General features: G+C 42.1%; 2 protein-coding genes across 7 annotated transcripts in view; both read right to left on the bottom strand.

Moving 5' to 3' along the window:
* Window positions 1–350: 350 nt before the first annotated feature.
* spry1 (sprouty homolog 1, antagonist of FGF signaling (Drosophila)) lies at window positions 351–5,587 on the bottom strand. Of its 4 annotated transcripts, none has more exons than XM_035427532.1 (2): window positions 4,243–5,587; window positions 351–2,337 (listed from the first exon to the last, which is right to left on the bottom strand). In XM_035427532.1, the coding sequence occupies exon 2, from the start codon at window positions 2,280–2,282 to the stop codon at window positions 1,308–1,310; it is 975 nt and encodes a 324-aa protein (XP_035283423.1). In that variant the 5' UTR covers window positions 2,283–2,337; window positions 4,243–5,587; the 3' UTR covers window positions 351–1,307. The 4 variants fall into 4 exon arrangements, with proteins under 4 accessions (XP_035283423.1, XP_035283424.1, XP_035283426.1 ...); XM_035427533.1 differs by having other exon boundaries at window positions 351–2,340; XM_035427535.1 differs by lacking the exon at window positions 4,243–5,587 and adding an exon at window positions 3,457–4,229 and having other exon boundaries at window positions 351–2,340.
* A 1,619-nt stretch (window positions 5,588–7,206) lies between these two features.
* spata5 (spermatogenesis associated 5) overlaps window positions 7,207–14,988 on the bottom strand; it is a 99,576-nt gene continuing 91,794 nt past the window's right edge. For 2 of the 3 annotated variants that reach the window (XM_035425293.1, XM_035425292.1), the window contains exon 16: window positions 7,207–7,922. In XM_035425293.1, the coding sequence (XP_035281184.1) occupies window positions 7,746–7,922 (177 nt within the window). In that variant the 3' untranslated portion in view covers window positions 7,207–7,745. Of the gene's footprint in view, window positions 7,923–12,658; window positions 13,640–14,988 lie in introns of those variants that run through there. The other variant, XM_035425294.1, reaches the window with a different exon arrangement.

Here is a 14,988-nt window from a genome sequence, read left to right on the forward strand (position 1 = left end):
TAAGCTAAGCAAATCACTTCCGTTCCTCTTGCACGATGCTTAAAGCTCAACTGCAAATTCCTTTGAAAAAACCCTTGAAAAATGTGTGCTGGCTGGTCATGACATCAATCCAGTCTGATTGACAACTAAGCAGCTATGATGCAAAACTATAGTCCTCAAAACTAACCATCAGAAACCTCCTAATTCTCAAAGCTGAATAGTGAATTCTTACACCACGATCTTGGGACTGGACACCTAAGTAAAATAATTGAGGTAACCTTAAACATTCCTGATATTAGAGACCACAGAAAAATGTTTCAAGGGACACAAGGCTAATGGGAACCAGAATTAAAAATCAAGACACAAAGGCAGTATTTTTCATTAGTTAATATATTTTCTGCATTACAGTTAACATAGTTTCTTTGTGCCACCCTTTAATTTTTCAGTATGTATTGATATTTTGTTATATTCAGACATGAGTAAATTTTCAAGACTGTCTTTTGCAATAAATATCATAAAATAATAGCGCTTGACATAATAAATATTCTTTACAACAAAAATGTTTTGACAGACATTTTTCTTTAAAAAATAGCCAGATTTTCATCTTTAAGATTTATACATACAATTTACAACAAAAAATGCCACAGACTGAATGAAAAAGTTGGGAGCGCGATGGGAGGGGGGGGGGGGGGAAAAAAAAAAATTCAGATATTTCTACAAGAAAAATGTACTTCCAAAAATGCCACTAGAGCACGAGAATATCATGGCTTAAATGTGGCAGCCAGTGATGAGGTTAAAGTAGGAAGTGGGGAGGGAGAGGGAGAGAAATCAACCTTGGTTGCTATGGATATCCGGTAACAGTGACATATTTTCCAGATAGTCCTTCACAGATTTGGCAAGAGGCTACTCTGACACAAAGCTGGAAGAAACAAGAGAACTTCCTAGCTGAAAAAAAGTCTTTACAAGGAGACAAGAGTGTTAATAAGTATCTGAGGATGACACGACAAGGCAAACACTGGTTTTTAGAGGGGCCTGTTGCAAAATTTGAAAAAGGGGATAGGGAGGTGAGGGGGTGGGGAAGTGGTTATTTTCCCCCCAAACTCCAAGTTTGGGCCAAAAAGAGTTTTGCAGTGAAGAAAATAGGAGAGGGGGTGAGAGATTGGGATGGGAGGTGCTTAAACATTTTGATAAACATCAATAATTATTATTATTATCATCATTATAATCACACAAACGAATCCACCCCTTTCTTTCTCCAACAGAGAGAATAAGAAAGGCTTCCCTGGGCCTTCATGGGTGACCAGTTGTCCAATCTGCAACAGGGAGAATCAAGAAGGCTTTCCTGGTGCCCTTGGAGGTGACCAGTTCTCCAGCTTGCAGTAGACAGTGTTGGAGTTCTTGCAGCGGCAGCCGGGCCGCTTGACCCGGTCGTAGCAGCGCTGGCAGGCCTTGACACAGCCCTTGGCGGGCGGGTAGCACAGTAAACAGGGGAAGAGGGCCGACATTAATCCCATGCAGAGGAAGCGTGAGCAGCAGTGAGAGCGCGAGAGGGAGCAGGGGCTGTCGGCGCACGAGTCTCCCTCGTCATCATTGGAGCAGTGGTAGAAGAGGCCCTTGACCAGGCACATGCAAGTGCCGTGCTCCAGCAGGGTCTCGGCGGAGCACAGACACTGCCCCCCGCAGGCCAAGCAGGAGGGGAGCGTCCTGGGGGCCGTACACTCCACGCACTTGCACCTCCCGCACTGCTCGCACACAAACCGGTGCCCTGAAGCACAGTCCTCCTCCTCCTTCCACGTAGCGGGGGGCTTCAGCACCTCCTCTGGGGGAGGTGGGGCCCGAGCTTTGGGCTGAGTCCGGACGGCGCGGTCCGGCCGGTGCGGCGAGCTCACGCGGCCAGGCTGGGGGCGGCCCAGGAGGCCCTGTTCCGAAGAGACACTGCTGTTGCTCCCCGAGCTGGCCGCACTCCCCGTGCTTGTGGACCGGCTCAGGACTGGGGCCCTGGGCCCGTACTGGGTCCCAGTGTGGCCGGGGGCCTGGTGCTCGTAGTTGTTGTTGATGTTGATGACCTCGTGAGTTCTTTCCTGCTTGTCAGACCGGGGCGCGGCCCTTGGGGGGATTGCCCTCCGGGGGGCAGTGGGGCCCTCAGTGTAGTTGTTGCAGGAGCGGATGGCCCTGATCTGGTCCAGCGAGAGGATGGCGGTGCGCTGGAGGTCCCTCTCGAACTCGAGCCGGGGCCGCCCCTCTGGCGAGGGTTGCTGTAGGGAAGCTAGCGCACCGCCACCGCGCTGACTCTGGTGCTCCATCTGGGCCGATCACCACTTCCGACGTTCACCGCGGACTTGGCATGCATCTGAAATCCTGCTGAGCGCCAGGAACCATCAGAACAGGAACCAGGAACCACCAAGAGGAATGAGAAGAAAAAAACAAAAAAAAAACAAAAAAAAACAAGGAGAACCAAAATTAAAGCATTGCCTCTCCACAATTACAACAGAGGAAGAACTGGGGCAGGCAGGGCACGCGAGTTATTGTCACAGCCGCACGCTACACATTCAGAATGTTTAATACGCTCTTAAAGATCCTTTATCTTGGGAATTAATTGCACATTTCACCTATTGAGAAGCCCACATAGGCCTCATTTCAGAAAAGCTTGGCCTTTAAAAAAAATTTTATAAACCAACTGATGGCCTGTTTTAATAAACATACTAATAGAATAATAAAACATTACCTGCATCATTCAGGAAGTAAACTGAGTTTAAACTCACGCTTTAAGCAGCAAAGTAGTGCATTTACACATCAAAAAATGACTGGCCGAGCACAATATTGCTCCCCATAAACGATGTGTGCTATTGCACAACTACTCAAACTGCATTAAAAACCTGGAAAGCGAAGTAAAGCTGCAAGAAGGTTGACTATTAACAAGACTTTAAACAAGCTTCCTCAATACGCACACACTGAACTTCAGTACAAACACTTCCCTTCCTCATTTACATTTGTATAGCTAGTTAACATTAAAATGCACCACAGCGGCGAAACGAGGACACATGCAGACTATATGCTCTTCCCCTGAATCTAACAATTAGATGGAATATACTACAGATTAATTTATTGTGTGGAAAAACGTGTGTGTGTGTGTGTGTGTGTGTATAGGCCTATATGAAACGCATGAAATATGATTTAAAAATAACCGAATCATTATGTTCTTTCTGTAGGCTATACATACTGGCTTTCGATAAAAAGCTTTAACTATCACGAACCCACAGCAAACCAATTCCGCGACGCAATTCGGAAAATCGATCCTGGGTATTGTAAACAATAAAGTCATTACACAATACACACGATTCGCTTAATGATTTCGCGTACGCGTATGTACAGAACCTCTCCCCGAAACACAACTTAGTGGGTTACACCGACAACAAAGTATAGTCTTTCAAGATGAGAAATGGCCGGGCTGTGGGGAGAAAAAGACACGACTCTTACCTTGATTTATGAACCCTCGGTAAAACAAAAACTAAACAAAAATTCGGTATAGTCTCGGGGCGGTTTTTAAAGTCCATGGCATTCGTCTCTTACGGCAAAAAGCAAAACGAACACTATTGTCTTGTTGGGGAAAAACGTCAATTCCCCTTGAGTATCTCTCGATAATGTGTAGATGATACCGCATGCTGTAAGCAGCCTACTCTTCTCCACTATATTCGCCTACATGCAGCCGTACTCCAAGTTAAAACGGGAGAGCTGCGCCCTCTGTGAATGCAATTGAAGAAGTGATTGATAAACAGATCCCGGAGACGAGCAGGGCGGAAGGAAAAACTTATGAATGAAAACAACCACCGATGGGGGAGGGGTGTTTGTTGGTTGCCGCAGGAGGGCGAATTCTCCCACTATTAAAGTATGACCGGTCTGTTTTCTTGCCAAGCACAAATGGCGTGTTCTCGGCTCACGCTGAGCGACGCAAAAGAACGGCAACAGTAGCAGAATGCAACAAATGTTATACGACTAACCTCAGGGATTTCTAATCCGCATACTGTAGCGTGAAACCGAAAAGCGAAATTCACAAAACTACCCACGATGTTAAGTGTTTTAATCATCCCGAGGCTGTTTTTTCCCTGATGATACAAAATGATAATAGCGAGCTTTAATGGTAACTATGAAAGCAAGCGGACGTGCAACAGTAATAGGATACTTAAAAAAAGAAAAGAAAAAAAGACGGCACCAGGAGCCAGAATGAAAGCACAAATCTGCACGGCACAAGAGGGAAACACTCACCTATATGCAACCATCCATGTTATCGAATCCATCAAAGAATATACCAAGAAGGACCCGTCCAGTGAACTTGTCCGAAAGTATTAAGGTCCATATCACACATTACAAAACGACTGTAATTCCACAAACAGAAGTTCGGACGTTAACTCGAGCTTCTCGCTTTTGAACACGTACAAAAACATACCAATGCGTTCCAGAAAGGGGGTAAATCCACAGTAAATGCTTGCAGAAACACGCGCCCAGTGCAGCGGAAAGGTTGCCGACGTCAAATCAGCCAGTGCTGTTTTGCCCAACAAAATGAGCAGTAACCAACAAACAGGATACAAAAACGTGTTTTGAATTTACTTCAAAGGAAGAAAAATATATAAAAAACACATCCGATTGTTGGATTTGCACTTGGGAGAGAATGAAGTTATTTCCTCGCGTGCAATTTTCCATCAAAAGCTGAAAACCCACTGAAATGTGACGCGAGCTCATCAGCACTCCTCGAGGCTGTCTTTAACACTGAATGAATGAGAATGTAGAGTTCTGTGTTTGTTCGACTGGCCAACTCCCATTGGTCATTCACCCCACTGAAAAAGGATACATCGCATCCGCTCTTAATTCATTGGACAGCTGTGGGGGGCTGGGCGATGGAGAGATGTGTGCAGCCTTTAAGGTGGACCCGTTTAACAAGCTTCCAATAAACACGAGAAACTTTTTTTTTTTTTTTGCAAAGTTACTAATAAACTTCACATACACCAGCAGGAAATGCAAAAGCTGCAAGCAGTTTTCGTTGTCTAGGCATACGTCTCCAGCCGATCACTAATTTATTTGGGCAAACAAACAAACCGCGTTTTAGGCTTTAACTGACTATCTTACTGTATTGACGACAACAACGAAGTCTAACACAGATCTTGTAAGAAAACATGCGTAACGTAAAACGGACTAATAACGCGACAGAAAGCAACTGAAAGAAGGAGTTGTTGAAAACCGACTTGGATGGATGACTGTTCAAATATAAAAAAGGGGATAGCCCGTTCAATTCGCTTAGGATCTCTCTTTTCGACGAACATTGCACAGCCACCTTAAAAGAGAAGCGTCCCGCGAGGGAGAAAATGAAAAGATAAGATGCCCCGCTCAGTTCTTGACTGTCTGGTTTGATTGGTGTCGAGGATGCCTTACATCCGGACCCATGAGAATAGGAAGTTCAATACAAAGTCAATCTATCCTATTCAAATGGAAAGTCCGCAGATAGCTGACCTTTACGGCAACCTTCCGTGTGCGGAAGTCTGCAAAGTGAATAGCTTTTTAAAAATAGAAGAAACAAGTGCAGCAGTTGCACTACATTTTCGTCTTTGGTTACTTTTTTAAAACATATATATATATATATATATATATATATATATATATATATATATATATATATATTTATTTCCGCCATTTGAAATGCATTATTTAAACACCGCGTTGCAAAGTATTGCACAGCAGGCGCCCTACTGTTCAAAGGAGCGGAAGGAAGTTGTTCATTGATTGCAGCAATTAGCGACTTCAAGAGATAAAAAAAAAAAAAATTATGATTCGTCTACCCCGTATTTCTTCACAGTGAATGCAATCTTACCCGCCGAATGATCAAACGGTGGAAACTTACACGTTTTTTGGGGGTACTGTGGAGTTGTAATTTTATCTAACATACAAGATAGATTTGATGCTTTTTCATGTGCCCGAGGTTAGTTTTGTTTATGTGAAAAGATAAACTTATATTCCTTTTCACATATATACTTTCTGCTTCGTTATTATCTATTAATTTATTAACTATTATCATTGGACTTTGTGTTGTTGGGTTTATTTTTATGATTATTTCAGTTACTATTTACTTGTGACTGCCTGCCCCCCCCCCCCCCACCCCCCCCCTTTATTAAAAAAAAAAAAAAAAGTATTCTTATTGCTTAATTTACTGCTGAAACTCCAGTAACTGTACTGTAGGAACGGCTCTCATGTGAATATTTGATAATAAATACATAACAAAAAATATACGTAATGCACATAATTCTAGCCTATATTCCCCGTATATATATATAGGGGGATATAGATGCGTAATAATTGTAACAGTAAATGAAAACGCCCTATAATGTGCGTTCTTGTTGTTTTCCCCCTGCACATACTAATGTTAATCAAGGAAACACATTTCCAATGGTAACACAACAGCAGCCAAAAGTATCAGATCATCTAGCATGGGGCTTCACTAAAGGACTGTGCTAAGCATTGACACGCAAGCAACTTCGTAATTTACCGCAATGCGAGTTTTGGTACCGTCCAGATCTGAGGAAAGCTGCTTTTGTTTGTTTCTTAACACACAGGTAAGCTTTTACAAAATAAATAGCTTACCATACAGAACGATTTGGTGTGTGCTTATTATAAACGCCTGTGACCAGTCGTCTGTTTCTTTCCCATTAACCATTCGGAACACCCAGAAGATGAGGCTAAGTCAACCCAGCAAGCAAATTAGCGGAACACATTGAACATTAAACTCTGAACTAACTTTAAAAAGTCAAACACGTTGATGAGTAATGATTAATTTCTAAATAAATAAATATTAAACACCATTTAAAATGCGAATTTTGACTAGTTTCCCAAAAAGGACACTACATGTAGATGGTTTTCAACACCATCTAGTGTCCCAAATCCCCAAATCTGAAGCCGTCTCTGTGAACTCCCTGGGTACCAACCCTCTCGTTTTCTCTTTAGATAGCATTCTGTAAACAAATAATAGCAAAGATGCACATTGTTTGTAATAGCGACTATAGAGGCAGCATAACTGTAACAGCCGTTACATTTATACAGCACATCGTGTTTTTTGGTCATCTAACACCCAATTCCCACTAGATTACATTCCGGAAACCATACTAAATTTTCAAGGACAGACACCTGTTTAAATATGTATGATTTGATTTACAGTAAATAAGAGTAAAGCCTTATACCTGAAAATTACTTCCGGAACAGATTTTTACTCCACTCACTCAAAAAGTTATATTTCCTGCAAAGGTCATCACATTGGTCGGTTCCTTTGGGATATGATAGAGCACTGAATTCCACAAATAAACATGAAATAGCTACTGTAGCCGCATTGTACTTTATAAAATGAAACAGCGATCCTACATTAAGATCTCAAGATCATGACTCATCCAGTTGTACTGTTCAAAGAAAACAAACAACTATATGATATTTATTCAGTTTTCTTCAATAGTACATGTTTTTCCTGCAAATGCATTTTCCTGTGTGGTCTGAATGAAAACGCAGACTTCTGTGTTCGGCTGTGCGATTTCCTGGTAGCAATGCAAATACCAGGCGAAAACAGTGAGGTCGTCAGACCCGTCTCCGCGCCGCCGCTTCCGGCCAGCTCTGCGCCCTTGGGATCAGGGGACTCTGTACCCAGAGGAAGAGCGTGCACGTGAGGTGACGCGTGTTCTACTGGTTCCAGTTCTGAAGCCCTACTCTCAGCCATGGACAAGCTCCACCAGGCCGCCTCAGAGAATGTGCAGACCACTTTTCTGCTGGAAGCTGATGTAGGACTGAATTAGGGATTCGGGAATCCTGGGCTGCACCAACTTCAGGGCGCCCTCAAAGTGCCTTCTCACGATGCTTTGGGCTCCGATGTCCTCCTGCAGGGCCAAGAGGGCAGCCTCCCTGCACACAGCGGTTATCTACATGTGGTACAGGGAAAAAAAGGACAAGAGATGAAGAGAGTGAGGCTTTATGAAACCCCATAATGGACAGAGCTAGCTGCACACTGTCAACCATTAACTTGCGTCAATAAATCAAAATGTTCTCAATAGAAACTGGTTTGGTCAGGGGGCTTGAGGTGTGGATTGGCTTGCGACTAGGCTATTACACGCTTGGGACCATTCATGCCTACACTTTAATGGTTGGACTGGTGTGGGAATATGCCCATGCTTGTATGGACATGTATTCTGCGGTGGGCCAGATGATGTGGTGTGCTTCACCAGGGTTAGGAACAGAACATTACTGCAGTGAGAACAACATATGTGGAATGTCAACCTGGGCAATTTCAATGAATAATCTTGGCAGGACTCACCGAAATGTACATTTTGAACACTCCTATAAAAAAGTGTTACTGAATTTAAGCTCCCAATTAGTTACCAAAATTATCTATAAAAAGGAATCTGAATCTGTAATCTGAGAGCAGCACAGTAGCAATGTATGACAGCCACTAAAATGAGACGATGCATCACTCAGATTAGGAACAAAGTCGAGAAGCTGACACTCCAACATAAATCCTCTCGCCTTCTCTCTCTCTCACACACACTTGCTATCAAAAGGCCTACATTACTATATATGTCCAGCACTTAATACTGAAGTTCCCTGTCATCTATTGGCTGATAAGCCAATGGGAGTTTTTGGCGGGGACACGCAGCCCCATATGTGGCGTGTTAAGACAAATACCGCCACAGAGAAGAAACTGCAGGCTTACGTGCATTCATGCGGGCAACACCTAACACCTAAAAATACATCCATTTTATGAGGGTAAGATTGGAAGGCAGATTTTTTTCCCACAAAACAAGATGGCGATGGGGGTTACAGGATACCAGAGTCACACATAAATGAGATTATTGCATTTGGGTCATTTACTGTAAAGTATCTCATTTAAAAAATGTATTTATTCTTGCTTTATAATGTGCAGCATGATTAAACTATCTAATTTCAGGGCATAGCATGAATAAGCACGATTCATTCAGAACCCCTCATTATCTCACTTTCAAAAAAAAAAAAACGAACAAAAAAAAAAACATTAATTTGGATTGATACACCAGCTAGGTGTGCGTGTGCGTGCGCATGCAGCATTTAAAATCGCGAAGACTGAAGTTTTATTCGGGCAATTTCCGAGGCCTGACAACAGGCCTCAGGCAAAGAAAGAACAAGCAGACAAGCTCGGCTCAGCACAAACAGCCACTGCGCGCTTCAGCGGCTTCAATGCGGCAGTGTTCTCGGCTTAACTCCGGGCCCGTTCCTTTGGCTCCCTGTATAGAAAAAAGGGGGTGATATTGCGTAAGCTGTCGTTTGCAATGAGCGTGCGGTTTTTGGAAGCGGCCGGCGTGCTCTGGAAGGCGGTGGCATGGCTCAGCGCGCGCCTGGTGTTCATCACGCTGCTCGCTTCGGAAGTGACTTAGCCACCAGGCGCGTGGGGAATTTCCTTAAAATGGCTGTGGCCAACATTTGATGTTGTGGTTGCATAATAAATTTGAGTATTATAAAACACACACGCAAAAAAAAAAAAATCTCTCACAACCGCCACCCCCCAAAAAAACAAAATCAAAGCAACATAAAAAGAACAGGTGTGTCTCCTCCACCTGCAGGTGTTGCTTTTGGAACTGTCGGGCTTGCGGAAAACAACAGCCACACAGAGACAACTGAACTGACACCAGTGACAACTCCGTCTCATAGACCTGCAGTGGTGTCTGTGACTCCCTCTCATAGACCTGCTGTGAGGTCTGTGACTCCCTCTCATAGACTTGCAGCGAGGTCTGTGACTCCTTCTCATGGGAGGGGGGGGGTGTTGGGTTTCCATTCGTCCAGATGAGATGAAAAGGTGCTGCTCGTGTATGCACATCTGGGCTGGAACCCCCCCCCCCACTCTACTTTTCCAAATGTGACCTTTTTCCAAACCAGTAGATGCAGAACGAACCAGGTCACTGTCAAACAAAGGGTTTAAAAAATAATAATAATTTTAAGGCAGACAGGTGCGGGCCAGATGTCAGGAAGTGGACTTTTTTTTCCTTATTTCTTTCAAGCAGCCAAAGAAGAGCCACTGAAGCAGTAAACAGTGGGGACAGTTTGTTTCCCCTCACAGTTCCCCTCAGTGAGGGAACTGTGCATGTTATCTTTAATATAAGATATTAAACAACATAGGAGCATAATAGGAAAATCACTTCCTTCACTGCCAGATGGATGTGATTTTCCTTGATTTTTTTCTAGATTAATCCATTTTCGGATGCCAAATGTCTCAACCAGAGGCAGGGGGATCTGCCTCTTTATTATGGAAAATATGATGATTTTGGGTGACCTTTAGGTGAACATCAGACCTGTGGTGAACATGTGCCAGACCCAAGTCCCCAGGTTATTGCGAGGCATACAAACCTCTACACTCAGCTGACAGCAGGCTAGGATATTCAGAAGTAAAGGCAAAATATACTTAGGGTGTGAAAATCGGTATAGGCTGATTAATAAGGAAAAATCGCATCCTGACAGCCTGTGTGTGTGTGTGTGTGGGGGTGGTGTTAGAGCTAGGAATGCTGGTTACAGAGCACACACACGCTTTAAGTTTTTTTTTTTTTTTCTGTAGGAGAAAGTGGAATGCTTGCTGTTTATAAACACAGAGAGGAAGGCAGGACTACACTGACCCGGACAGGATGGCCGTATTACCCAGGAGACTGTATTGCTTAATATAGTCCATATTGGAGCCAAGGCATCCTGAGATGAGGCCATCAGAACAGGGCTGGGGAGGGCGGGGGGGTATACATAAGCATATATAAATGTACAGACAGACGCCTGGCAGCTCTGTAAAATTATGGATCTTATTGCAATACTAGCCTTGTTTGTCACACCCTTCATAACTTACATAGGCATTATCTTAACTAAAATCCCAAAACCAAGATATTGCAATTGCCTGGGTGCTGCCAAAGACTGATTAACTTCTAACACCCAAATTTTCTTAGTGACCATTTACTGCAATGGAGGAAAGCTGAAAAGACACACTCCATTTTGCAGTTATCACACTTTAATATGTTAATGAAACATTTAAATAAAAACTATATGATGATGGATGATAAGGCTCATATTTACTTAGGTGTGGGGATACTAATTCAATAATTGTCTGTTAATATTTGTAATAATAATAAATAGAACTGTATGCGGTAATTCACCGGGTTCAAGCAGAATGCGCCAATTATGGTTTTTGCTGTAAGGACACATTGGCTGAATGGTAAAAAATGTTCAGTCTTTGTCCCAAAATTTGACATGGTATTGCCTAGATGGTAAACATACAAACAAGTTTCATTATAATCAGCCATTGCTGGGTCGCCATGCATGCAAGACAACTGACTGATATTTTCATCTTCAACCATCAACTTAGGCACCTGTCTGATGCAACAGTGATTTTAATAAAATTTTGGAATTAAAAAAATATTTTAACCAGTACAACAGCACCATTTGGTTAGATCGGGCTAAGACTTTAGGACTGGAGTCTTACACATACGAAGTTTCATAATACTATGCCAAATGGTTTTGGAAATATTAGCATTTTTGTGAAAAGCCATGCTCACTACAAATTAATTGGTTTGTCATTTGGCCATATTTTGACATAACCACTGGAAAAGTAGGTTTGTGAGATGAGCCAAAATAACACATTTTGTAGAAATCAGTCAATTTTTGTAGAATTTTTGTTTTCATGAAATTAAAAATGGCAGAAAATAAAATATGGTTTTCTTATGGCCTTGAGCAAATTGTTCTTTGTGAGGAGGGACAACTAGACACTGTTTTAAAGTCTCCAGGTAAAACAGTTCAGGAGTTATGATTGTTTAATAACTGCAATTTCAACTGACTATTATAGCACCACCAAGTGGCAAATCGGCTCCAAAAGTACTCTTGAGTATTATCAAATTTGAACAGCACGATCCCAAAAATGAGGAATACATCATGACATGGCATAAGAGCAATTAAGCCCATTTCCAAACAATAAGATTCACTTAGTTTTCCAGCTTGGGCACAGAATTAGCTGTAGTTTAAACATTTTTGAAACGATCGACAACGGTCAAATTTTGTTTTGTACAGTCTGATGAGCCAAAACTGTTTATTGGGAAGTGAAAATGAATGTGAATTATAAATTTGTCAAAATTAAAAATAATTCTGTCTTACTTGACCATAAACTACACTATTCAGCCAACATCCAGCTCTTCGTCTGTGTACTCCGATTCAAAAAAATATAGTCGGCCATCAAAGTGAACATACTTCTAATAGTCTGATGGATAACTAGCGAGTGCAACATGTTCAAGATCTGGTCTTTCAACATTATCTTATAAAAGTAATCCACGTTAAAGGTAAAACGCGTTGACTCTACTTGGACCTTGAGAGGAGCTTATTAGAGAAATGGACTCTTCCGCAGCGACAGTGGCAAATGTCATTCCATCCATCGTTGCACTGATACATCTCCTAAAATGAAGCACTGGCACCAATTATGGTACGAAGCCATCAAAATACATTCTTCTGGAAGCAGTTGAGAAAAGATTCAGCCACACTGAATCAGAGCTCCTTCACTGTATAACAATAATGCTGTTAATAATAATAATAATAATAATAATAATAATAATAATAATAAAGAAAGTATCTGAATGTATTGGTAACCAATGTTTTTTTTTTTTTGTTACCTGTTGCTTTTAAAAATCGTAAATAAACAAAAAAACTTTAAAAATTCAGAATCAGCTGCATTTGGCTTAAAAAATCAGCAACCGGAATCGACCATAAAGGTTCATGATCGGTGCACCTCTAATAATACTGATATTGATAGAGGCAGAACAGACTATAAATAATTCTGTATGAAAAGATTTAAAAAATAGACATGAAATACAGATAAACTGAAACTTGTACATTCTTTTTTTTTTTTTACTGTTATGCCTTTACCTTGGCCAAAAATGTTCTACTTTCTTACACTCAACACTTTCAGCACTTCATGTTTGGACCCCAAAAAATCATAACAAAAATAATAGGGTTCCAGTACTTCTTGCTTGAACTCCAAAATATAGCTGCAAGCAGCAATACACGTCCAAGCAAACAATCAGCACCATGGGTGGCCAAATCCATTCCTGCAAGGCTGTTGTGTCTGCAGGTTTTTGTTTTCAGCAACTATATGAGACATATTAGCTAATTACCTGAATGCATTAAATGCTAGTTTACTGTAGATTAGCCAACAGCAAGATTTTTCATTTGGGACACAGGAACAGTCTTCAACATCTCCTACTTCAACGATTAGGCTATTTACATGAAATTTGCACTAATATGGTCACCGGACTCTTATCTCTAGATTCGGTGAAGAAAGTTTCTATCTGAAAAATTATGACTAGTGTTTTCATCCATAAAAATGCAAATTTTGTTGATTCTAGACTTGTTCTGAACAGCGTCGATTGGTTAACAAAATGAAGAAACCACAGCCAATTTAGTGTCCAAGATGGAATATGTTTGAATCTCGTCGTTTTGAATGGGTTTAACCCCTATTTACTTTGGCCAACTTCAGAGAAATATCATTGGTACTCAACTTCAGGTCCTGCAGGCAGCAGTGTCTACAAGTTTGCTCCAACCATGCACCAGATTTCACAAATGACCTTACTTTCTGACAGTGGATGTTGCTGAGCTGAAAATAGACAGGACAGAAACCCTCCCTTTAAACTGATCATTAGTCTCAACCTGTTTTCATTCATTTTCATTGATTAACAAGTGTGCCAACAATCTGAATAATCCATCTGCAGGTAAACACATAGCTTCATGTTTGGGAGATCAAATGATAAATTAAATTTAGGAAATTTAGGAAAATCAGTTTTACTCACAAGTTCACATAAAGAAAAAAAGATACCCAGTCTGTTAACTACTGTGGTTTGATTACAGCACAACCTTCAACAAAGGCTACAAAACCTGTGCTTCAACTATTGTTGAAATTACAAAAACTGTGCATTTTTCCACAGGGACATTAACTCCATATAAAATGCTGATGCTTGTTAAAATCCAGGCGATGGTAAAGCTACAGTTTCATTTTCTGGAAACGTAAGTTGTAATCTCCCTCAATAAACAGAAAACTGCCTTCCATTTCTCTTTTTTTCCCCTCATTATTTATTACCATTCAGAAATACAGAGAGAGTGAGAGAGAGGCTGCAGAGTTTTACAGCAGCAGAAGAGGCCAGTTGGGTTTTATAGAATGGAGCGGTTTCTCTATTCTGGGAGACTGGTGGGACTGAACGGAATTAGAGACAGGCAGGAAGGGACTGCACCACGGACACCCACATGCACACACACACATGTACGCACACATGCACGTGCACACACACAGACACACACACACACTAACTGAGGTCTTAACTGACTCAAACCACAGGATTCTCTTTTCCAACCTTCTTGGTTGGACATGCTGTGCCTCCAGCACGGCTGAAATGTCGCCCTTCAAGGAAAAAATTAAGATCAGGAGAAACGAAAATTTACAATTTACTGTCCTTCATTGTTCCCACTCGTGAGATGGGAGAAGAGAGAAGAAGCGCTACCCTTCCGCGGCTGTAATGATGCCTTTCAGCAGGTTTGGAGCTCTTGGTTGATAATTTAATTGGTGTACACAGGCAGAGTCATCTGCTCTTCAGCGAAACAGCCGATGGGGCGTGTGTACGTTCCCTTGATTGGCCAGATTCCGGCGATGGTGTTCTGAAATTCCGTCATGTCACGCCTGGCGCCTGTGTGAGGGGGGTGCTGTCAGGGTGTGCGTGGGGGGTGTTCTTTTCAAGGTTTCGACAGTCCCTGTTTTCCCCAGCTGTGACATCGTTAATCACCAAACCCCCACCCCCCCACCCAAGGACACCCCTCAGCCACCCCCTGTCTCAGTGTTTGGCATCACACACACGCTTGTGCCACACCAAGCGGTGACCTGAATACATGTCACTTATGAAGCACAGGAAGTAATTAGTGTGTCGTGTCTGCAGTCAGAGGAGGACACGGATTTGG

This window comes from Anguilla anguilla, chromosome 7 (genome assembly GCF_013347855.1).
Source record: "Anguilla anguilla isolate fAngAng1 chromosome 7, fAngAng1.pri, whole genome shotgun sequence".
NCBI classification, from domain to species: Eukaryota; Metazoa; Chordata; class Actinopteri; order Anguilliformes; family Anguillidae; genus Anguilla; species Anguilla anguilla.

What these genes read in the sequence shown, in the direction of transcription:
- spry1 (XM_035427532.1), bottom strand. Translation starts at nt 2,282, where the DNA reads ATGGAGCACCAGAGTCAGCGCGGTGGCGGTGCGCTAGCTTCCCTACAG.